At 47.6% G+C, this 23,135-nt stretch overlaps 1 protein-coding gene across 3 annotated transcripts in view; it reads right to left on the bottom strand.

Annotated features, from left to right (window-relative positions):
- TMEM207 (transmembrane protein 207) overlaps window positions 1-22,739 on the bottom strand; it is a 198,495-nt gene extending 175,756 nt beyond the window's left edge. For all 3 annotated transcript variants that reach the window (XM_069617450.1, XM_069617448.1, XM_069617449.1), the window contains exon 1: window positions 22,512-22,739. In XM_069617450.1, the coding sequence (XP_069473551.1) occupies window positions 22,512-22,681 (170 nt within the window). In that variant the 5' untranslated portion in view covers window positions 22,682-22,739. The remainder of the gene's footprint in view (window positions 1-22,511) is intronic.
- Between the last annotated feature and the right edge of the window lie 396 nt (window positions 22,740-23,135).

Raw genomic sequence — 23,135 nt, 5'->3', positions numbered from 1 at the left:
CGCTCCTGGGAAACTGTGATCACGCCAGTTGTGGGAACGAATGAGCATGGCATCTGCTGAGGACTAGAGATGACAGTCAGGTAACCTCATGAAAACAGTGTGCCCGTAGGCACCTCAGAAGACTTCCCCCTGAGCTGAAAGTTTAGAAGAAAGCTCCAGGGTTAAGAGGTTCTAGGAAGAAGAATCCCAGGCCCCCCAGAAGACGTAACGGGCTACTTCTGGCTGCTGGTGTTACTCGGCAACCAAAAAGACATTTGAGTAAGAATTGAACCATGGAACTTCCTCTTGAAGAAGCACATCCACATTTACTGGACTGGAGCCTGTGCCATTTGAGCGGCCCTGTGCACCAATGAACCATCTGATTGAGTCAGTCGAGCCAGCCTCTTCGAGGACAGGGCTCCATCAAGCCAACTCACAGAACTTGAGAGAACCTGAAGGAATCCTTCTTTGCACCAAGATCTCCAATCCATCAATCCAGCACCTGGAAGAGCCAGGCTTGGTGCCTGAGCTCTATTGAGTTGGGTGAGATACCCATTCCAAGGCACCACCGCAGTAACCCATAACCTTCGAGCAGTGGTCAAAGTGTAAATAAAAAAAAGACTGGAACAATGTTTTCTCTGCCTCACTGTAAGGAATTCGACCATCTGCACAGTAAATGTGTGCTCACCTGTTTTTAATTTTTTTTTAAATGAAATTGAATGATGGTAGATCAACCTCCGGAAACTGTGTGGGGCTAAACGGCACACATTTTCCTATGATCCCCCCATGACATATACATAGATCTGTGTACTCTTCGTGGACAGAGTCTACAAGCGCAGTCCCCCCAGTCATATTTAGTTGGGATATAAGAGCCAGGAGTACACCATGTCATCTCATTAAGGGGGCAGGACAATATTCCCCCTGCCATGGCCAGCCTGATTAACTAACAAAGGCTCCATGGATCCGCCCTTCTCTTTTGTTCAGTCCTGCAGCTGGCGATTAACATACACATAGAATGCACTTCAAACAGGCCCACATGAGGCCTGGCTGCAGAGGTTAACAAAAGAGACAGGAGACCCCAACAACCTTTCGTATGTAACTGTATCAACGTGAAGCCAGCTCCAGTCTCTCAGTATCGATTGACAGTGAACTGTCATGTCTGGGACTGCAGTTTACAGTAGTCAACCCTGCAAGGGGACGCCATTCAAAAGGTACGATTGTGTGGTTTGCATGAGCCAGAAAGTCTGGTCTCACCACAGCTTCAAGTGATTACCTGCCGCTTTAATCAGTAAACACAGAAAGCTTCATTAACCAGAGAGACCCTTTGATCCACAACAGACAGGAAGATGGGTGGGACTTAGTATTACTTGTTTTTACCCCTTTACCTTTTCAGTTGCAAAGCACTCTGGTTATGACTTCACACATACAGGAGATTGTTGGTGGGGACCCAGGATTGGTTCATTAAGGTAGGATTAGCCTACACCAATCCCTGTGGTCCATTTGACTTAGCCTACACCAATCCCTGTGGTCCATTTGGCTTTAAACGCGGGCCAAGCCCCTCTTTTGGGCAGATCATCTGAAGACTTTGCAAGGAGTAGCAAGGAGAACTCATCATTGGACCCTGGCACAAGGTACAGTCTGCCTTACATTTTGAGCCAGTGAAGGAAGGCCAGGACCTCCAAGAGTGAAGCAAGAGCCCTCCCCTAAACATCTCACAGGAAACAGAGGGAGATATCGAATCCAGAAGACCCTCCAGCAGCCCCTGAACCTTTACCCAGCCAGCACAGAGCATGCCTTGCTAGGCTCTGCAGCAAGCTTTCTAGGTGGGAAGTGCCAGAGAGTCTCTGAACCCGAAACTAAGGAGAAGCCAGTTGCCTGCAACACACTCGTCAGCTTTGGGCCATCTGCCTTAAAGGATGACACAAGCCCAGTGAAGAATCTGGAAGAAGTGCCTCGACAATCATCTACCGACGCTCACAGTACTTTTTTTTAGTGTCAGTCGAGTTCCTCGAGCTGCAACCATCTGCAACACTGACCATTGTTACGCAGCAGTCACTTAAACACATCTGAGATGTCTCGACCAGTGCTTCAGAACCGACGACCACCACTGAGACAATGATTCCTGACCCGAGCTGCCATGTAGGGCAGCCTGCAGCTGTCTGTCCAGTTTTGATTGCTGAACTGTTTTCCGCCTGATACCCGCAGCTGTCTCTCATCTTGAACTCTGTCAGAGAAGCTGCAAAGCGACCTGGAACCCCCTCGACCCTGTCGGGCACCAAGAACTTCTACAAGCACAAGGTACATTGTTGTTCTGTCCCCCCTGGTACATCTCCAAAGGCCCCTAGTGACATTTTACGACCCATTGCTCCCTTTGTGCTGAAACCAAAGTATCCTTGAACTATTGAGATGAATTACTTTACTAATGAATTACTATTCCTGTCAGTATCCAGAGTGCATCCCTTTTCCTTCTTTGAAAATGGTTTGTCCTTTGCATTCCTTTACAGGGTGGGTTGTCTTTCGTAGAGTTGCTAGAACTGTCTGTTGTGATAATAATAAAGTAGATATTTTGTCGACAACCTTGACTGGATAGTCCCTTTTATCATTGGGTAATAACTGTATTTTCACTCTGTTGCAACTAACCAATGATCCACAACCTTTTGGAGATAAGCCTGCCATTCCATCCACTCTACCAAAATTGGACAAGGAGGTTTATAATTTGCTTGTGTTTCCAATCTGTTCGGATCCCTTCTGGTGCACTAGAGGTGTGGGGCTGATTGACGATTTAGAAACCGGTATTCATCCCTGGACCCCTGGTGCCCCGGAAGTTGATTTGTCACACTCACCCCCTTTTCCATATCTGGGTCCTTTCTTTCCTCCATCACTCAACCCTGTGTGTTAACACTTTTTTAGCAAGACTGAAGAAAACACAGTGAAAAAAAATGCATTTAAGTGACCAGCATTCATGTGTCATTGTCCCACACAGCATTCGGCTTTCTGCGGCCTCGCCACCCAAACACCCAGCATTCGCACCTCTAAAGGGACCTGGCCCATGTCTATAGTCACAGACGCCCTGCCATTCATTCGGAGAAGCTGCAGCAGTGGACTTTTTTGGCTGCTTGGGGATGGGATGCACGTCCCAACCAGTCTATTAAAATAAACAAACCCAATCCAGCACCTGCGAGATAGTGCAAGTAGATCTGTCACTGGACTGTTGGCAGCACCGCACAGGTTCAAATCCCTCGCAGGTGAACAGATTAAAATAATTTAAAAAAACAATAAAGGTGGACTTTTCTAACATCCTGGAATGGTTTTCCGTGTCAATGACAGATTACCCTGAAAAGTAAGAGAACGCCGTACCCTTTAGTCCCCGCACACTTTGACCTCTGCCTTCGAGCCAACTTGAGGGCATGGACCCACAGGCGGGACCCACACAAGCACCAGAAAAACCGGCTTCATGCTGTTCAGCAAAGTTTGGTTGAGATGGTAAAGTTGTGGACCGAGTAGTAGCCACAGGCATACTAGGTACCCTGAAAAATAGGTGTAGCCATGGGCCCTGGAGACTAGTTAAGGTCTTTGGCATCACCTTGTCCTAAACAAGGTTTTTGAAATCTTATTTTGGGTTTTTCCTTTTTTGTAAATAATTGCATATTTTTGACATCCCTCCTGCATACAAAGTCCCAGATAGCCAGTCTACTTGTTGCAGGGGCTAAACCGCACACCCTTTCCTATACTCGCCACACAACATATAAATAGACCTCTGTACTCTGGGTGGACCCAGTCTACAGGCACAGTCCCCACAGTCATATTTAGTTGTGATATAACAGCCAACAGTATAACATGTCATCTCATTAAGGGGCGGGGCAATCTTACCCTTGCCATGGCCATCCTGATAAACTAACAAGGGCTCCACGGATCAGCCCTTCTCTTGTGTTCAGTCCTGCAGCTGGTGGCAGTGATTAACATACACATAGAATGCACTTCACTTTGCAGATATCTGTCATGTACACGCGGTGCTTTTCTCTTGCAGAAACGGGTTGCTCATATTTTTTGTGTATACTGTAGAAGGAATGGATATGTGTATATAGACAAGCTTGGACATCCCTTGTATTTGTCCCCATTTGGACGCTGAGGACAGCACAGCCTGCCCTCACCCTCTGCCACCTAAGGTTGCACAGCCATGCCATCTCATATTGCCTGCTTAACCTTTATGAGTGAAGCACTGTTTCTGGGCCAGGTTGTGGCACAGGGTTGGCCTCAGACCCAGGAATGCAGGGGTACTCGGGTAGCATCACTATTCTACAAGGAAGGCAGGTCTGGGTCACCTGCTTACGCCTGACACGGAGTTTCTTACAATCTGCACCACCCTGCTTTTTAATCAGATGCACGCCGTCAGCCAATCAGGAAGACAGATGCCCTGGATTCTAATGACGTTACAGAGTGCAGAGATTGGAGGGCGCGGCCGCTGCGAGATTACATGTAGGGAGGGCGCCTTAAAACGTGGGAGACTGACACAGCCCGGCAGATGGAACCTTGTAATTATCCCCACGGAAGCGTGCTGTCGGGTGCATCCTCACAAAGCGTGGGGACTGACTCTTCCCATCCTCATCACGGGGATGGGGAGTGAGTGAAGTCAGTGGGGTGAGGCTAAGGGGACGGGAGCGGATTGCCTGCGGGATGGATCGCCGGAACGGCGTCAGGCAAATCCAGTGTTCTTGAGACGTGACGGCCCGAGGCCAGGGCTTTCCCGTCAAAGGCCATTGCATTTCAGGGACTTAATTAAATCAAGTGAGCCTGCCGGGGAGGGCCTCGCCACAGGACTGTCACATCCCCGCGTTCCCCAGTGCCAGCTCGTTTAACTCCGGCCCAGAGAATGGCAAGCCAAGAATCCTTCACTGCACGCTGGGTGGGGGAGGGGTGTGTGCTGGGGAAGTGGAGGCAGTATTTTATTTATTTATTTATTTATTTATTTATTTGCATTTTTAAAGCACTCACACAGCCCACGGGCATCGAGGCGCTGTTACAGGAAATGTTTGATTTAAATTTGCGTCATTATTTTTTGTCTTAGTTGTTATAACGCGCTTAAATACCCAGAGGTTTCTAAGTGCGGACCTAGGGATCGAACCTGGGTTGCTTCGTGTCGTTTTGCTTCCAAGGCGAGGACGTTGCCACTGAGCTTCTTAGTATTGCATTTTATTGGAGAAAACAAGAAAATATGACCTTGAATAAAAACACTTTACAGAGTGCAGAGGATGACTGCACTGGGACCCTTATAATTTGAAGTGGTGATGGGGTGCAAGCTCCCCCAGCCACACCCTCTAAGGCATACCCAGGGCTGGACTCTGCACCCTGGGCCTCTTTTGTGTGGGATTTCCAAATGTTCTCATAGGAAAAGGATTGGGCTTGCTAAAAATATGTAATATGGGGCCACTTTGAAAATTATTTCCCCGGCCTCTTTTGGTTCCCAGTCCACCCCTGGACATACCTCTCAACTCACCAAAGGTGGAGAGTTTTGGGAACGGGTGGAGTGGGGTGGGGACACTGAGTACCGATTGGGGGAGGGGGAAAAGGGGTAGGCATAACCAGAAGCAGCCACAGGAGGAGGATTGTGGGAGAGAAGACCCAAACCCAGCCAGGGGAGTGACAGGAACAAGGCTGGTGCAAGCACTAGTTGAACAGGGCTGCTGCCTAGGGCAACAACCTGCAGTGGAACCAAACAGACTTTTCTCACTCTGAAGTCATGAATCAATACAAATGGGGGGATGCAAGACAAGCAGAGATGACGTGGTTGCAGTAAATCATCCTTAAAATAGGCGGCACGTAATGCAAGCCAATCAGCTGACACGCGCAGGAGTGTCTCACCCACCAGTGGAAGAAGGGGTGTTTGTTTCATAGGATGCAACACCAGTGACACTTAGGACTGATGGAAGTGAAAATGCAGGGCCTGGGAAACAGAGCTATGACAACACATTAAGGTCAGTTTACTCAACCTTGGGAAGTCCGAGTTAGGTCAGCTTTCTTCTCAAACCATCTAGAGACCTCCAAGCAGGACCCATCCAAGACACACACACCACAGTGGAGCAGGATCTGGAAGGAATCATCATACATGCACAGCAACCGTGATCAGGCAAGCCGTGGTCACGCACACTCAGAACGGGAACGAGAGAGACAAAGTACTGATGTCCCTGCTTGCATTATGTAGGCGGCGATGAAGCAGTCTTAAGCACACGTGTGTTTTGTAGGTGGAGGAGGAGGCTAAAGTAGTGTTAGGCACATGTATGTTTTATAAGTTGAGGAGATTTCTAATGCATGTGTTCTTTTAGTTGGAGGAGAACGCCCAAATAGTGTCTTGAACACATGCATTTGATGGGTAGAGTAGAAGATCAAAACTGTCCTAGTCACACATGTGTTTTGAAGGCAGAAAAGGTGAAGAGAGGGTCCCTGGAATGTCCTTCCTCATCCCCATGAACATGACGGCCCGAAGAGTCATAAACAAGCAAAGCCACTCACTATTAGGCGAGTTCCCAGGTGGATGAGTGACTGACACGTATGCAGAAAGATTTTTTCTCCAATAGCCACTCCAACCTTATCCAATTCATGTCTTTTTGAATACAGGTGCTTGAACCATGGCCATGGACCCAAAGGCCTTGATGGATGATGTTGACTAATGTCGAGAAACCATTGTGCTGATGTCATTATTGACACCACGACATAGCCACGTTAGTCACAAAGTACACTCGCAATGTAGAAGAGGTCCCAAATAGGGCCTGCGCTCCAGCCACCCATTTTGAAGTACCAGGAACGTACACACCGAGATATGTGACGTATGATGAACAAATAAACCAGCAGAGAGCCGCACTAGGGCTGTGCCCAGTGCCATCAGAAGAGCAATGCCTATTGAGATGCCAATAACCAGACAACCATGGACAGTAAGATATCCATTGAGACAACTTTACCAGCAAATGACACGAAATGAAGACTACTTAAAAACTGTCCCAGAAGAAACTCAAAAGGCCTTAATTGAAGGCGAATGGTGATGACACAAGGGCCCGGACAGGCTCACAGATGAAAGAAACGACAACCAAAAGGTGACACACAAAGACGAAATGTTATGAATAATGAGGTAATGAACATAGAAGAAGAGACGATGTTGAAATATAAAGAAACGTAACTATAAAACAGGATGAAAATATGCCTGTAAATAGGCTTGGAACGCAAGAAGCTAAGAAGACAGTGCAGCTTGCTATGCTTAGTAGAGGAATAGAGTGGCAGGCGCCAACTATATATCTACCTCAACGGAGCACATTATATAAGTGCAAATCCACTTTATACAAAAGCAGAATTAACCCAGGTTACTAAGGGTCGAAAAGGCCTGGATTGGTATGCCAGCGCAAAGCAAGAAGAGAGGGCTGAATCGAAACTCAGCAAGAAGCAGCTCATGCCTGGGAAATCAAGGTCAGACCAAGAGAGGGAGGCGGACAGTTACTTCGGAGAATCGAAACTCAAGAGCAGAACAGCCTTCCCTGTGAAGGTCGAGATAAAGGGCCCAGGCAGGTGGAGGCCGAAAAGGAGAATTAAAAGCACAAAGAGAAGGAAAACGAAGCCGATTCACGGTGTGCTAACACTTGACCAGCCGAGCGCGAAGAGGTACCAACGTCTGATGTCACTCAAAAGGCAGGAGATACATAACTTTTCCTGACAAGAAGATACAGTTTCGAGGCCAACCTCAGCCAACTAATTGACACATAGCCCTAAAGTACTGATTGATGGAAGGGAGGCAGGGTGAATCTTGGGGCATGCCACACCTGGGTGACCATTCTGCGTGCTGCTAATTAAAGTGGAGATTCATGCTTAGGGTTGTAGCCGACCCAATCGCAGTGGGCCAAATAATCTAAGGTCCTATAGCTAGTAGAACCAATGAAACGTACTTTTAGGGACATCTAGCACGAGTAATGTAGAGGGAAGGGCGTAGATGCCCACCCGATAACAGTTATCCAATCCTCACACCCTGTTACCATATACAGACATAGTACCTATACTTAAGTTACCTTTTCCAACCAATAGAATTGCATGACAAACTTTTGAGTGTTACATGTCAATGATGACAAATTTTTACTATAACTATTACTGTTTGAATGAAGAGAGTTGGGAGTTGTAGCGAGACGGGGGATCGCCTCACTGTTGATTTCCATGTTTCCCTGTATCTTGTATGTGTCATTAAACGGACACCCCTTTGCCAAACCATTGAGGTGTCCTTATTTATTGGCGTTGGAGTAAGAGAATCCCGCACCCCATCCACCTGAAGGTGCAGCTATCTCGTTTTAAAGTACTCGAGGGTGAGCTTTGATCCTTTGGGTCCATCAGAGGTCACTCCCCCTCCTTGTCCAGCAACCATGCATAAAGTTACACAAACACACATGTGAACACATGAAGAACATGCTTACACAGTTCTGTAGAGGACAGATACATATCTATACTGTCAAAAGCTTTTATTATTTTTCTCACTAGCTAAGGGCAGAAGTGCTGAACTCCAGGCAATGGAGAGATGCAGAGCAAAGCGTGCAGATGCTTCTGGCAACTAACCCTATGGAACTACAGGATCACATAGGGAGCCTGGCAGGACCACATAACACTAACCTATGGAAAACATAGCCTGGTATAGATATGTAGAATCATAGTATACATATAATGAGGATTACATGAGGCCACAGGCCATAGGATGAGAGATGAGGGGAAGCAGAACCAGGCTGCACAGAACAGGAAGGCCAATGCCCACAGCCAAGGTCAGAGACAAGCAGTATGTTCCAGACAAAAAAACGACAAAGGGCCATCTGCAGAAAAAACAGAATAAATCCTCATAAATTGCAGACAAGAAAAGCTTGATTTCGTGGTCCTAAACCACGTGATGCAGCTGTGCTAGACAATGGTCATTCACCCGCCATGGGAAGAAAATCGGTTCTCAGCAACACAGACATGAAGGGAAACATGGACGTGTTAACAACGTTGCAACATTGAGGGCACTCTCACAGATAAAAGTGGTACCGTTAACAGATACATTGGGAACACATAGTCATTCTCATCACCTTGAGCGCTGAGAACAGAGCTGGGTCCCAGGCCTGGGGAGACCAGTTCCAGCCAATCAGGGGACAACAATCCAGGGGAGGATGGCAGAGGGCAAGGGCCAATGGTTTTCCTACGACCCTGCAGCAATGTAATAGATAGTTTCTTGGGAAGGGGCAGGCCAGCCACCTGACATGCGAGGGCCAATCAACTAGGATCTATAGAGGTTCTTCTTAAGGGATACCCCTCTGCTCACCCAACCAAAAAGAGTGATCGGTTTTTTTTGCCCATGTTTTGATGCAAGAAGACCACAAAACGGTCCGACACGGGCTTGGGAGGTGTGATTCTGGGAATGCTCGAATGTCTCATATGATCCCTGTCGGTTTTTGTAATAAACAACAGTTCTAAGTTGCCCTTGGCTGAGTCCTCCGTTTGTTACTGGGGGAGGGTTGTTGGGCCCTGGGAGCTGCACGGTTAAGCTTGTAGTAACCCCCAGACCTCTGGCATACATAAGCCAACAAGTGACAAGGGAAACAAGGACCCCATGTCTGTTTTGTAGATGAGGGAGAATGCCAAAGTACGGTTAGGCATACATGCATTTGCAGGCTAGGAGAACGTGTTAGACCTCCCTGTGTTTTGTAGGCGAAGGACAAGGCCAAAGCCGTCTAAGTCATACATGCCTTTTGAAGACTGCCGAGAAGGCAAACAGAATGTTACGCATGTGGCCTTTATGAAGGTAGTGAGATCGCCAAAGCAGTGTTAGGCACACATGCATTTTTTAGGTGAGGATATTGACGAAGCAGTGTTGGACACACTTGCGTTTTTGGAGGTGGTGCGGAATGCCAAAGCAGTATTAGATACTTGTTTGCTTTGTAGGCAAAGGCCAACACAGTTTTGGGCTCAAACGCATTTCTAGGTGGAGGAGAAGGGCAAAGTAGCAAAAGGCCTGTGTGTGTTTTTAAGGAGAGTGGGAAGACAGTGTGTATTTTGTAGCCAGTTAAGAACAGCAACACAGTATGAAGCTCACATGCCTTTTGTTGGTGGAGGAGAAGGCCAGGGTAGCATTAGGGACGCAAGTGCTTTTTATGGAGAGGGGAAGGCCAACCTTGTGAGACAGATAAGAAAATCGGTGCAGTCTTGCGCAGCACTTTAAGTGGAATGCAAAAGCGAGGGGGAGCTCTGACAAGTGTGTGTGGCTTAAGTGCTAGGTGCGGGCTACAGACTTCCAGGAATGGCCTAAGGAGGCTGCAGCATCAGGAGACACCGCCAACATGTATTTTCAGTCGAGCTTGCAGAGACTAATGTGACATTGCAGCCTTTAAATTAAACATAGTCTCACTCAGAATATAAACAATTCAATAAGAGAGTGTATCACTCATTCTGTGAATAACTCACGAGAAAGGGCAGAAGGACACAAATAGCACCAATGCTCATCCCTACCTGCTTTGCATAAAATGAAAACGCTCTTTGTGAACAAACGAATAGCCACAGACGTTAATATTTGACAACTATGTCAGTAACAGTGATTACAACATGAAAGACTTCTAAACAAATAATGCACACTGTGTTAGGTGCTCATTCAATTTGTCGCCCTTCTCCCTCTAACAGTAACCACTAACCATATATATTCATTTGGACAGCCTCGGCTCTCGGATGTGAGGCTTGGGCTGTGCTGCTTGAGCAGAGAGAGGCGTCTCGTTTCCATGCATGCATTACTTTCACGCCTCTTAAACAGATTGTGGTTTCCTGCAATTCTCAACTAACACAATTCTGCCATGGCAAGCTTTCAGACTCCCAGGGCTTTGCATGTGAAGCAGACAGTCACAGCAGTGTTGGGAAGTCTGGTATTCTTTCGGTGGAGGTGAATAACATGTGTCTGTTTGACTGCAATACCCAACATGGATAGAGGATGGGGTAAGGGCCAGGGGAGGAATGCGTCTGCTGGATATTTGCTCATCTGCCACAGGGGTCGCTTCTTGCATTGGAGAAACCTTAATCGTCAGTGGGACCCGAGGCCAGCCGCGCCAACCAAACAGCAGCCGCACATCGCGTGCTCTGTGCAGAATAGGGACACCTGCCGCTGGTGAAACGTGTGCATCGTGGGGAAATGCAATCATGCATGCGCCACTGTCACACCTGTGTCAGGTGACATGGGATGAGGTTTACAAGGAGGAGGGGGAAGTCGACCCCCCACCATCTGACGCACAAGCGACATAGCATCAGCAACCAATAGGACAGCCCCCGCTGATGGACATGAGGCGATTTCTGGAAATACCCCACCTCTGGTTTCCCTCAAATCAGACAATGAGGAATGTGGCAAACACGAGTCTCGATCCTCACATGGAAGGTTGTGGCCTAGATATGTCTTCGTTGAGGGTAACACAGACAGAGCGCGAGGGCGACAGAGACAGAGCAAGAGGTGGCAGACATTGGCCAACCAATGTCATTGCCAAGCACTGCAAAAAGGATTTAAGCTTTCGCCACTCCTCATAAGCTTATCCGGGAGGATAGCCCAGGGGCAACACATAGCAACACGGGTTCAGATCCCGGGCTCGTGCTAAGAGCACGGAATAAAAGAATAATTATGATTAATTATAATCTAAACATTGTGTTAATAAACACGTGCTTGCATTAGCAACAGTACATCATTGCAGACAGCCATATTGTCACCACTGCAGCAGCCCTTATGAAGCAGTAGAGATGAAGGCCTGGCTCAACCCTAAAGGTAATCAATCAGTCCTGTACTTTACTGAAGAAAAGCAAGCATCGCGTCTTGCAATCGTGCAGTCTGGCATGCATGCAAAAAACATGCCTCGTGGGGGCAGGTGGCGCCTCTTTCCCGTGGACCCATATGAAATGGATCTTCCAGATGCTTTGCAAAAGGTCACAGGTCAGCCTCCAAATCCTAGACTTCAGGCTTTGACCAAGTGTGACTACTGTGGGGCACCGTAACAGCAGGGGGTCTTACAGACTGACAGAGATTATTAAACCCAGTTATAACACCTGCTATGCCTGCAGACCCACATCAAGGACAGAGTGTATTCCCCCATGAATACCCCAGCACACTATTGCTAAGGCCTTCTGTGTGCATTACAAATGATCACAAAAGACGTGAAAAGCGTTGTCTCTTCATTGACAACTGTCAGAGAAATGAGGCTTGCACATCAATTTCAGGTGACTGGCAATCTGAGATGATTTATTCACCGGCTTGCAAGTCATGGAAAACAGCATCCTGCTTCTTAGTGGGAATTTGCACTGCAAAAACACACTTTGCACAGTTCGATGAATAAGTGTTTGTGCTGGCAGTGCAAAGTCACGTTTCAGCAGTGCAACGTCACTTTGAACCATGCAAAAATGTGCACAAAAAGCCTCCAAGGGCTGCGCGCCGAGAAGGACACTGCACAAGCATGTGCACAGAATAAAAATTGCACGCCCCACATATTCATGGAACTGTTTGCTCAAAGTAACTGTATTCGCAAGTCGCGGCCCGAACGCCCCCGACACACCCACACGCAAAGCGTCAACAGCAAGATTAGCTACCTTTGCGCACTCCCCTGGGCCTGAATACACGCACCCTTCAAACAGTATGTGGGGTCCCCCACAAGCAGACCTGCATCTCGGGGACCCTGTGCAGGGTCTCCCGTAACTTTTCCGGGGAACTCTGACAACCTGGGTATGAAAAATCATAACTCGGTCTAAACTTGGAAAATCTGTGTTTTAACCCCAGTAAACCGTTCCTGCACCCCGCTGCACCTCTGACACACACACCAAAGTTACATCGGAACCCAGGTTGAGTACATCCACCCCAAAATCCGACATGTAACCCCACCTCCGTGCTACAAATCCTACGCGCAAGTGTACTTACTCTGCCTTTTAGTGGACGGATCAAATAAAGGACTTGCGTGGCCATTTCCCAGCTGAGAGGTTGCACGATCGAATCCATGAATACGTCTTGTGCCGCACAATCGTGGGCATGCAAGGAACTGCCTGCAGTCCATCCCTCGGAACTACCACTTTTTCGCAAGTTCTTCCCCATTTTTGGTGTTCCGCTCCCTTCCCAGCCCTCTGCGCAAGCCACGCCCACGCTCCGCATGGAGTCTCGTGCAAGGCTCCCGACGGTTCGCACAGGCGTGCCGAGCCAGCGCGAACTCCACGCAAGTCCAGGAAAAGTACCATGCATTCGATTATATGAATCAACAAAGGCGGATTTGCACGCAGTTGCGCGCGCAAGTACCCTATTTCCGTAAAAATATTTCCATGAAGCGGGCACTAAGTGTTTATAAAGAAGGAAAGATTGTATATTGCTTTTATAGATGTTAAACCCTGCTCTTGGTTGTGTGGACTGCAACATGATTTGGGGTGTTTTCATCAAGCTAGAGGCCCCTCCTGGTGTGCTTTCCACCATTCAGAAATGATGATAACAGAGCTGTGGTCAGATATGGTCAAGGGGTAGAAATGAGAGACCCAATTCCCACTCACAGCGGTGTACCCAAGGATGTACGCTGGCCTCACTTGTGTTCCTTATAAACTTTAATGACCAAGCCACAAGAATATTCAATTTAGAGGCAGATGCTCCAAGAATGTGAAGTGGAAAAGAGACATATAGTTTTCTGCGAATGCTGCTGTTATTGCAGAACCTTAGCTGGCCTCAAGAAGCAACTTCAAGTGGTGTCGGAATTCTGTCAAGAGAGGAAACGTACAATTACTGTAAGCAGAAATGGTGTTATGGTATGTTTGCCATTATTCACGGCATAAGAAAGCGAGCAATCATCTGAAAGGGTGCTTTTAAAAGAGGTTATGATATGACATGATGGGTTATTTATAACGCGCTTAATATCCAGAGGTTTCTAAGCACGGACCCAGGGTTCGAACCTGTGGTGCTCCGCGTCGTCTTGCTTCCAAGGTGAGCACGTTGCCCCTGAGCTATCCTCCCGAAACAATGCTTTGATAATCTAGGCGATCCAAAGTAATGCCAGGTGGAACTGGCAAATAAAGAACAGTGACACTGGCATCCTGGGGCACAGCTCTCACTCAGTTGCCAACCTATATGGTACAGGTGGTGACATCAGCATGTGATGATAGGGAGGTCTGGGCTTCTCCCAGGTAGGCAATCCAACCACGTAGGGAACACATTGGCGAAGCACACTATTGGAATGCCATTAAGCACGCTGACTGTGCCTTTATTTTTAGAACTAGGTTGCAAGCCTAATTATTGGAACATCGGCCTTAAGCCTTTGTGATTCTGGTTACACTTGCAGAAGTCTAAAGAGCGGAAACTGTATGAAGACATTGACTGGCATATCATCCATTCTCAAGGTGGCAGTTCATTTATTTATTTCATTTATTTGTAACGCGCTGGGACAACGCCCATAGGCATGGAAGTGTGGGGACAAGACAGACAACAACAAAACCAAACAAATAAGGGAAACATTCCAGTCAAGCAAGCCGGGGAGTCTGGGGTGGAGTAAGTAAGCGAGATGGCTGCGTTTATTCAAAGAGGAGGGTCTTCAGCCTGCCCCCAGATATTGACATTGCCCCACACAGACTAAGATCCGGTGGGAGGGCATCCCAAAGTCATAGAAGTGGGAGGGCATTCTAAGGTCATGGAGGTGGGAGGGCATTCCAAAGTCATAGAAGTGGGAGGGCATCCCAAAGTCATGGAAGTGGGAGGGCATTCTAAGGTCATGGAGGTGGGAGGGCATTCCAAAGTTATAGAAGTGGGAGGGCATTCCAAAGTCATGGAAGTGGGAGGGCATTCCAAAGTCATGGAAGTGGGAGGGAATTCTAAAGTCATGGAGGTGGGAGGGCATTCCATAGTCATGGAAGTGGGAGGGCATTCTAAGGTCATGGAGGTGGGAGGGCATTCCATAGTCATAGAAGTGGGAGGGCATTCCAAAGTCATGGAAGTGGGAGGGCATTCTAAGGTCGTGGAGGTGGGAGGGCATTCCATAGTCATGGAAGTGGGAGGGCATTCCAAAGTCATGGAAGTGGGAGGGCATTCTAAAGTCATGGAAGTGGCTTAGACATGCAAATAATCTTTCAGAAATAAATGGCCTCCTGCAGCTCCTGTCGGAGTCAATGGCTCACACAAATTTAGTGGTGTCTGACATGACAGACACCGGCTCCCGGGAACACAGAATGGAAACTCAGTTCCCCAAGTTAGATTGGCTGGTCACCTGGTTTATATGGACTATTTATCCGCTGAACCAGATGTGAATACTTCTTCAGCTAAGAAGGCAACTGCATATATTGAATTCAGGTTAAATGTGCTTCCAATTGTGGGACTTACCAACCCCGCCCCCCTTACTGTTGTCTGCCAGAGAGAAATTCTGTCTATTTTTGTCTGTCGCTACTTGAATCAAATACTCACTTCCTGCTGATTTGTCGCAGGTATCTTCATATCATAAAGCGGTGGCTAGTAGCATCATGTGAGGCGGCTAAACAAAGCCTTCGTGTTGTGCAAAAGTAGTCCTCGCTGTAGGTAGTTTATATTAATAACACATGGCACCGGAGATGCAAGGCCGAAACATGTCTGGGGATGCTTGTGGTTTAGTGCAGAAGGGATGTGACCTAGCAGTTCAGGCTGGACTGCCCCTTTTGGGGTGGGACCAAGTCTGATTTGCATATGGTCTTTCCCCTTTTGTAATGGTTTGGCAGGTGAAGAATGATGTTCTGGAGGGTTGGCCAGAGCAATGCCAGTGGTTAAGATTCAGTCTAATTGCTATTACTATGTAGATGTGTTAAAGGCACAGGGGCCGAGTCACAAATCCTTTTTCAATGGGATTGTGCCATTATAAAACGCGTCTGTGAATCAGGGCAATCGTTTTTATGAATGTATGCGGTTTTACGAGAACGTTTTAGAAATAAATTTCGTCATGCGCTGGATTTTGTTTGTATGAACCTTGGTGGGCAGGTCTCCTGAAATAAAGCTGTGCTGACTGACAGTGCAATGCTGACTCATTGGGATTGAGCCCTCCCTGCATTTCCGGTAAATCTGCGAGACCATCTCAGAGCAGAACCCGACTACTGCCATAGCCAGAGCCGGCATCTGGTCACACCTGCATGGGATGTTCTTGAGTGCAACCTCTTGAAACGGCTCCCCAGTTTGGCGATGCTACAGGTGTGTCTGCTGGATCTATCCAACATGATAAATAAATGGGACATGCCTGGCAACACAGAAGCAATGATATGACCAGGACATTGCCCTTAACCTTCCAACAGGATCCCTGCACTGTTGCAATGTATTTATCTATTTATTTATATACAGGAGGAACAATGCTCTTTTGATCACAAAAGAACATACAATAGATAAGAAATCAGATTTGACGGGGAGCAGTGAGCTTCTTACAATGGGGTGAGTTTGAGGGACATTCTGGTCAGGTTGTGGGGGAATTAAATGGAACAGTCACTGGGGACAATACATGGGTGGGCATACATAGATTAAGGACAACTAACATTGTACATTTTTAAGTGCAGGTAGGTGGCATGGACAGCTGTGCTTGGAATGTGACCGTGATGGATGAAGTGCTAGAGGGGAGGCAGAGGAAGTGAGGGACAGAGGCAGTTTAGAAGTGAGGGAAAATGTTAGCTAGAAATCAGAGGAGAGGTAGGTTAAGAGGGTAACTCAGAGGCGAGGAGGTAGGCTTTTAGTTTGGTTTTGAACATATCCGTGTGGACCGTTTCTCGGATGTCTAGTGGAGGAGAATTGCATGCCAGTGGAGCAAGAAGAGAGAGAGCGCACAGGGAGGCGAGGAGCCACAAGGGTAGTCCAAGAGGCAGAGGGGAGATTATGAGAAGGCTTCTAACATTGGATAGAGGAGGATAGATACAGTGGTGCCTTTTCATGGATAGATTTTTGAAACAGGAGAAGAAATTTTAAACTTGCCCTGTTTTGCATCATCAGCCATCCCGTCTGGTGACGGTACAAGGAAGTAGGTCTGACATGAGGGAGTTCAAAGAGAGCTCTGGTAGCAAAGTTAATGATCTTGTTGAGAGGGCAGAAAGCATAGCTGGGGAGACCACAGGAGTCCAGTTTAGAGAAGACAAGAGTGGTTAAGAGATGATTGGCAGTGTTGACAAGAAGGAGGTGCCTGATTTTCCTAATATTTAGGAGATTCAGGTGAGCTGCTGTTCCAGTTTTGGAGATGAAAGTAGAGAAGGTGTGAGTAGGGTGATAGATGAAGCCGTGGTTTTTAGCTGAAGAAGAGTAGGGGAGCATATAAAGTGCAAACTGGATAGGCAGAGGAAGAGATGAGAGAGATCTTTTGGCAGGGAAAAAGAGCACCTCTGTTTTGATAGAGTTTAACATCAGAGAGTGCAAAGCCATCCAATATTGAATGGCAGAGAGACAGTTGGACATTTTGATAGAGAGCTCGGAGGAGAGTTCAGGAAAAGAGAAGAAGATTGGGGTGTCGTCTGCGAACAGTTGGTACAAGAAGGGGAACATGCAATACCACCAAGCATCTTTTCTTGGTCCACAGTTTGAAGTCAAGGTAGCAGGTTTTCGCCAGCATCAGAGGGAGAATGTGGAAAGCACGGGCGAGGGGGGATCATCTACAAAGAACATGCTGTCCTTGTCTACAGAAGCACTAAAGTGATGCTTAAGACTCTGCTCGGAACAAGATGGGAGTGTCAAAGGTCATCAACCGAGTGTATCAATCCACCACTGCCGAGTAGGATCTAAGTGCCCACTCAGTCCCCACAACGTTGCACACTTCTTCAGTGGGCATGAGAATAATGTAAGCGTCTGTGGACAGACTCCTCTCCCAGTGTGACTTGATATGTGCAGTGGAGTTCCCCACAAGAAGTCACTGGTCCCACGGCAGACCAGCTAGTTGAGGCCTATGTTCGCGAAACATGCAGAAAGGGTAGTGATGTGAAATGTCTTGGCAAGGGGCCAGTGTGGCCTCTGTAATTGTTCACTAGCTCTGGAATCCCTAATATGCCCACAAACTAGCATTCAGAGTATATGGGCACTGAAGTGCAGCTGGCGGTGTGGTCTGAGCACACGCACAAAGAGTCTCTGACACACATGCTAGAAAGCTTACTTTCCCAAAAATGAACAAGCATCATATCCCGAAAGTCTACGCCAGGAGGAAACTCCAGGCCCATCTCTTTGAAGACCACCCCCATACTCAGATACTAAAGATTTCCCTGCAATATAGCCTCAGCCATGGGCATAAGGGCCAAGAGGGAAAGTTGTTAGTGACCTTACTGTGACCCTCCAGTGCAGCCTCTCTCATATCGCTAGTACTGCACACAAACTGAAGGTTCTGCCTCACTTTTCTTTTGGCGGTGCCATCCAACTGATCCACTGTCACCGTGAAAGGGTCTGCTTCAAAGTTCTTGTCCCAAGGAACCAGGGCAGTCACTCTCAAAATCCTAGTACTGCGCTCACAAGCTGGATGTTCTGCCCCACTTTTCTTGGTTCTACCAACCAGCAGATTCACCGGGACTCCCCCAATTTTCTCTTGCAATCTGAAGTAGTCCCACCCCCATGAACAGATGGGCGGTGTCATGGGTGAGAAAGACGCATCAAAAGCTTCTTTAGGAAAACCTGATACTGCCCAGTTCCCTCCTGAAAGGCAGGCAAGACTACCATCACCTCCTGAGCTGCCTGCTAGGGGACCACCGCTGGCTCCTCTGGCAACCATGAGTCTACAGAAGCACCACCCCCATGTGATCCCACTTGTAGTTGCCCTACTTCACCTGTATGCCTAACACCTCCTTTGGAACGCCATTGCCTGCATCTCGATGCACATTCTGCAGGAGCTCTTGGGTTGCAGTGGCAGTGCCAGCTGCCACATTCCCTGCCTCCTTATTTACCATGGTAGGCACAACGCCCCCCCGCACCTCAACATCTCCCTGGCAACAGCTCTGGCCCAAGGTCCACTCCTTGCCCAGACAGGAGTCCTTCTGGTCGGCCTGACCCTTTCTTTACAACTCCATTCTGCAGCACTGCCTGCTCGAAAGGGCCTCTTCCACTGCCTCACCCCCCTCCCCCATAGCAAGGTTACACCTTAGGGGTCTGACTCTGCTACTGCCCCAACCCAAAGCATTGCCTCTTCTGACATGGCCTGACTCTTCAACGCCCGCTCCTTCAGCACTGGAACCCCAGAAGGGTCTGTCCCTACAACATCACCCTCCTGCAGCATTACCCCCTCTGTCTTCCACCTTCTGGGGCTCACCCTTCCCCATCTCAAAGCTATCCACCTGCCAACAAGGAAGAGTAGCCTAGCTCGTCATCTTCCCAGGTACAACGACATGTTGACAAATTCTCTCTCTCTCTCTCTCTCTCTCTCTCTCTCTCTCTTTCTCTCTCTCTCTCTCTTTGTCCCTGTCTCTCTTTCTCCCCCTTTCTCTCTATCTATCTCTTGCTCTGTCTCTTTCTCTCTGTTTCTCTCTCTCTCTCTCTCTCTCTCTCTTTCTCTCTTTCTCCCCCTTTCTCGCTCTCTATCGCTTTCTCTGTCTTTTTCTCTGTTTCTCTCTCTCTCTCTCTCTCTCTCTCTCTCTTTGTCTCTGTCTCTCTTTCTCCCCCTGTCTCGCTCTCTTTTTATCTTTCTCTGTCTCTTTCTCTCTGTTTCTCTCACTCTCTCTCTCTCTCTCCCTGTCTCTGTCTCTCTTTCTCCCCCTTTCTCTCTCTCTGTTTTTTCTTTCTCTGTTTCTCTCTCTATATTTCTCTCTTTCTCTTTCTCTCTATTTCCCTCTCTGTTTATCTCTTTCTCTGTCTCTTTCTCTCTGTTTCTCTCACTCTCTCTCTCTCTTTGTCTTTGTCTCTCTTTCTCCCCCTTTCTCTTGCTCTGTTTATCTCTTTCTCTGTCTCTTTCTCTCTGTTTCTCTCTATATATTTCTCTATTTCCCTCTCTGTTTCTCTCTCTCCATTTCTGTCTCGCTTTCTCCGTTGCTCTCTCTCTCTCTATTCCTCCCTGTTTCTCTCTCTCTATTTCTCTCTATTTTGTAATGCAAACATGACTATGCACTGACGTGCAAAAGATTCCATGAATCAGACAATGTATGTCCAGCACATTAAGGACACTTTGTTGCCACTTTCAGACCTTTCCTCTGACCGTACTCAATCTCGACAGTGACAGCAGCATGTGTTTAAATATCCTTTTAAAGGAGACACGTGACATGCCTGAATGATTCCAGGCACAGTCAAAGCAGTACCTAATGTAGTTTGTAAGGGAAGCTATTCGGCTCTGAAGCCACATTTCGGTTCCCTCCTAGTTATTATATGATGTTTATGCATGTCAAGTCATCTTCATTAAATAGAATATTCTTGCTGGGAGGGTACCTGGTCTAGTTCCTAAGTAGCCTACTGGACTCAAATCCCAGCATCACCACTTCACCGTAGGCTGTGATCCTGGGCAAATCACTTTATCTGACTATATTATTTGACAAAATGTAAAGATCCTAAGAATGGTTCTGTTCACAGTGCATGACACTGAAAGGCGCACTCATGTTAATGCGCTGTAGCCAATAAGATATAATAGGCGTGACCATTCCAGGGCTGCTCGCCGTAATGCTATGTGTCCCTTGGCTTACTAAGGGCGACTTCTTTCCCACGATTCCCTGCAGTATCAAAAGCTGATGTCACTGCATGTGATGTACTGTTCCGTGACGTCACTTCCGGTGATGTTCACATGCATGCTAATTAGTAGCGCCCGTAATGTCTTTTGCAGCAGTGATCGCGCATGTCCAAGAATCGGCCTGGACGCCCCTGTCATGATTCAAGCTGTGCTTTATACAGCCAGCAAAGGTTAAGGGCACGATTCATGGAAAACGCCCCTGACCCGACCCATGCAAGGCCAAAAGAGCCACATTCACCTACACTTGCGGGTTCTCTTAAGGGATTACGCACGCAGTTTGGTGCGCCAATTCCCTATTTTTCGCGCAAATAATTGCATGAATTGGGCCCTAAAGATCCTTTCACCTTTTATAACTGGGAAAAGAAATCGTAAGTTCCGGGGATGTTTTAGAGAGCAGGCAAGATGTGACTCTTTCTTTCATAAAACATTTTGATCTTGCTTGGTAAAAACACGCGTTGTATATGAACTTGATCTCGTAGCACAGAATGCATTTAATTCAACATGTTTTACTATGCGATCATTGAGAACATGTTTTCTGTTTTAAATCCCTTTTTTGAATGTTTTAACGCTTTTATGCATTATCCGATTAAATCTTGATTGACTTGAAAAACACATGATGCAAGTCCGTTCATCCAAGCTGCGCACACACTTGCTCTTCAGAACAGACCTATGCGCGCGTGGCTTACGCACGAGGGGCGTTGATTTCAGGGGGTCTCTCATCTGACCCTAGGGCAAGCCTGGTTCTCCTGCACATGGCTGCACTCTCCTCTAAAATCACTGCATATCGTGGAGAAAGAAAGACGACACAGGGGCTGGAACCACCCAACCCCCCTCCCCCCCGACCGCGTGTGCCTGCATCTTACAGTGTGTGCATGGATGCGTGCGTATACGATTTTTTGCACGGTGCAAAGTGACTTTTCACTTCCAACAAGCACCCTGATTCACGGAGCAGTAAAAAGTGTATGTTTGCAGTGCAAAGTGAATTTGCACTGCAAAAATACACTTTGCACTGCTCCATGAATCAGGGTGTGTTGGCAGTGCAAACAAATCCATCAATCAGGCCCACCATCAGTGACTCACCCCCTGAAGTGGGCCTGAAATAAACCTTTAATGAGTCTAGCAATTACTGCATAGAATTCCAGAAAGACACATTATGTGTTATTTAGGTCACTGATCAAAGTGTTTCACTTGTGGAACCCCGTTTTCTTTTTTTTTTTTTTTTTTTTTTAGAGGACTGAACAAGAAATCCAGCCACTCCAGAAACAAATAGTGACATGGCACTGGCCACAGCCCAAGAGTTTACATTAAATATATATATATATATATATATATATGTTTTTTCTGCATTTTTTTAAGGGTAGCAAGGTAGACCACAGTGGTAGCAAGGGAGACTACAGGGGTCGCAAGCCCCAAATGACGCCCCTGTCTCTGTCTAACCTGGACATGGTTCCAGAACTGCCTCGGAATCGCAATGCGTACATTAACCTACCAAATACTTCGCTGTGCTGCATCCTTCTAGGGGATAGCTTGTGTATATAGTGCCCTAACACGCATCAACAGCATTAAAACACGGACAATGACTGGCGCAATGCGCGGCTTCGCTGGCGATGCCACACAGGACATCAGCTTAGCAACAAAACATACCAAGGTCATCAAATGCCTTGTTGCCATTGTTTTTACTATGCATTGTGGGACGTGTAGTACTCATTGTATAATGAGGAAAACGCACAACTGCAAGCGCCAGAGTGCAAAGAAAGCAGTACTGGACTGGTATGTGAAAGGCTTTCTCGAGACCCGCGCGCATTGCAGCATCCATGCTCCTTCAACATAAAACCTATAAACAGACTAGAACTTGCGGGCAAAGCACGCACTGAAACATGCTTTTACCTGAAAAAGCAGAAGAAATGGCAGTGCGGGGTTCGCGGGGAGGGGGAAAGGCCTGCGTGTGGCTCGTCTTGTCGCAGGCATGGCCGGTCCTCCTTAAGTCGCCCTCCTGTGTCCCTTCCTTCCCAACTCTTGAGGCTTGTCTGGAAACTCGCCCAAGCAGCGGAATACATTAGCGGCCTGAGCGGGTGACCGGCCCCTTGCAGGCAGCCGCGAGGACAGGTGTACGGCGTGTTTAACAATTCCACGAACATGATGGAGGCTGGGAGCTGCTAGTCAGTGCTCCCGCCTGAACCAGCAACATTAACATACAAAGCCTGGGAACAGGTGTCGCAGAGGTCATTAATGCCCAGTAATGCACGATCACTGCGTTGGTGACTAGGGCGCCCGTGTGGGCTAATGGGCACACATTCCACCAGAGGCATTTAGCAAAAAATACTGTGGTGGACATTTTCCAAGTCCCCAAAATGTTAACGTAGCGTAAAAGATTTAAGCCTGTTTTTGAACCAGTTTTAACACGTAGTGGGCCTGTGATGTCATCAGGGGGTCAAGGGTTGTGTGATGTCACTTCCGCTACCCCTGGCATTTTGGTGAGATGACGTCGCTGTATTGGGCCCGATTCATGGA

The sequence above is a fragment of the Ambystoma mexicanum genome, chromosome 10, assembly GCF_040938575.1.
Source record: "Ambystoma mexicanum isolate Mex_15411 chromosome 10, UKY_AmexF1_1, whole genome shotgun sequence".
Classification (NCBI taxonomy): Eukaryota; Metazoa; Chordata; class Amphibia; order Caudata; family Ambystomatidae; genus Ambystoma; species Ambystoma mexicanum.
The sequence above is the reverse complement of the archived record's forward strand: the minus strand, read 5'-3'. Positions and strand labels throughout refer to the sequence as shown.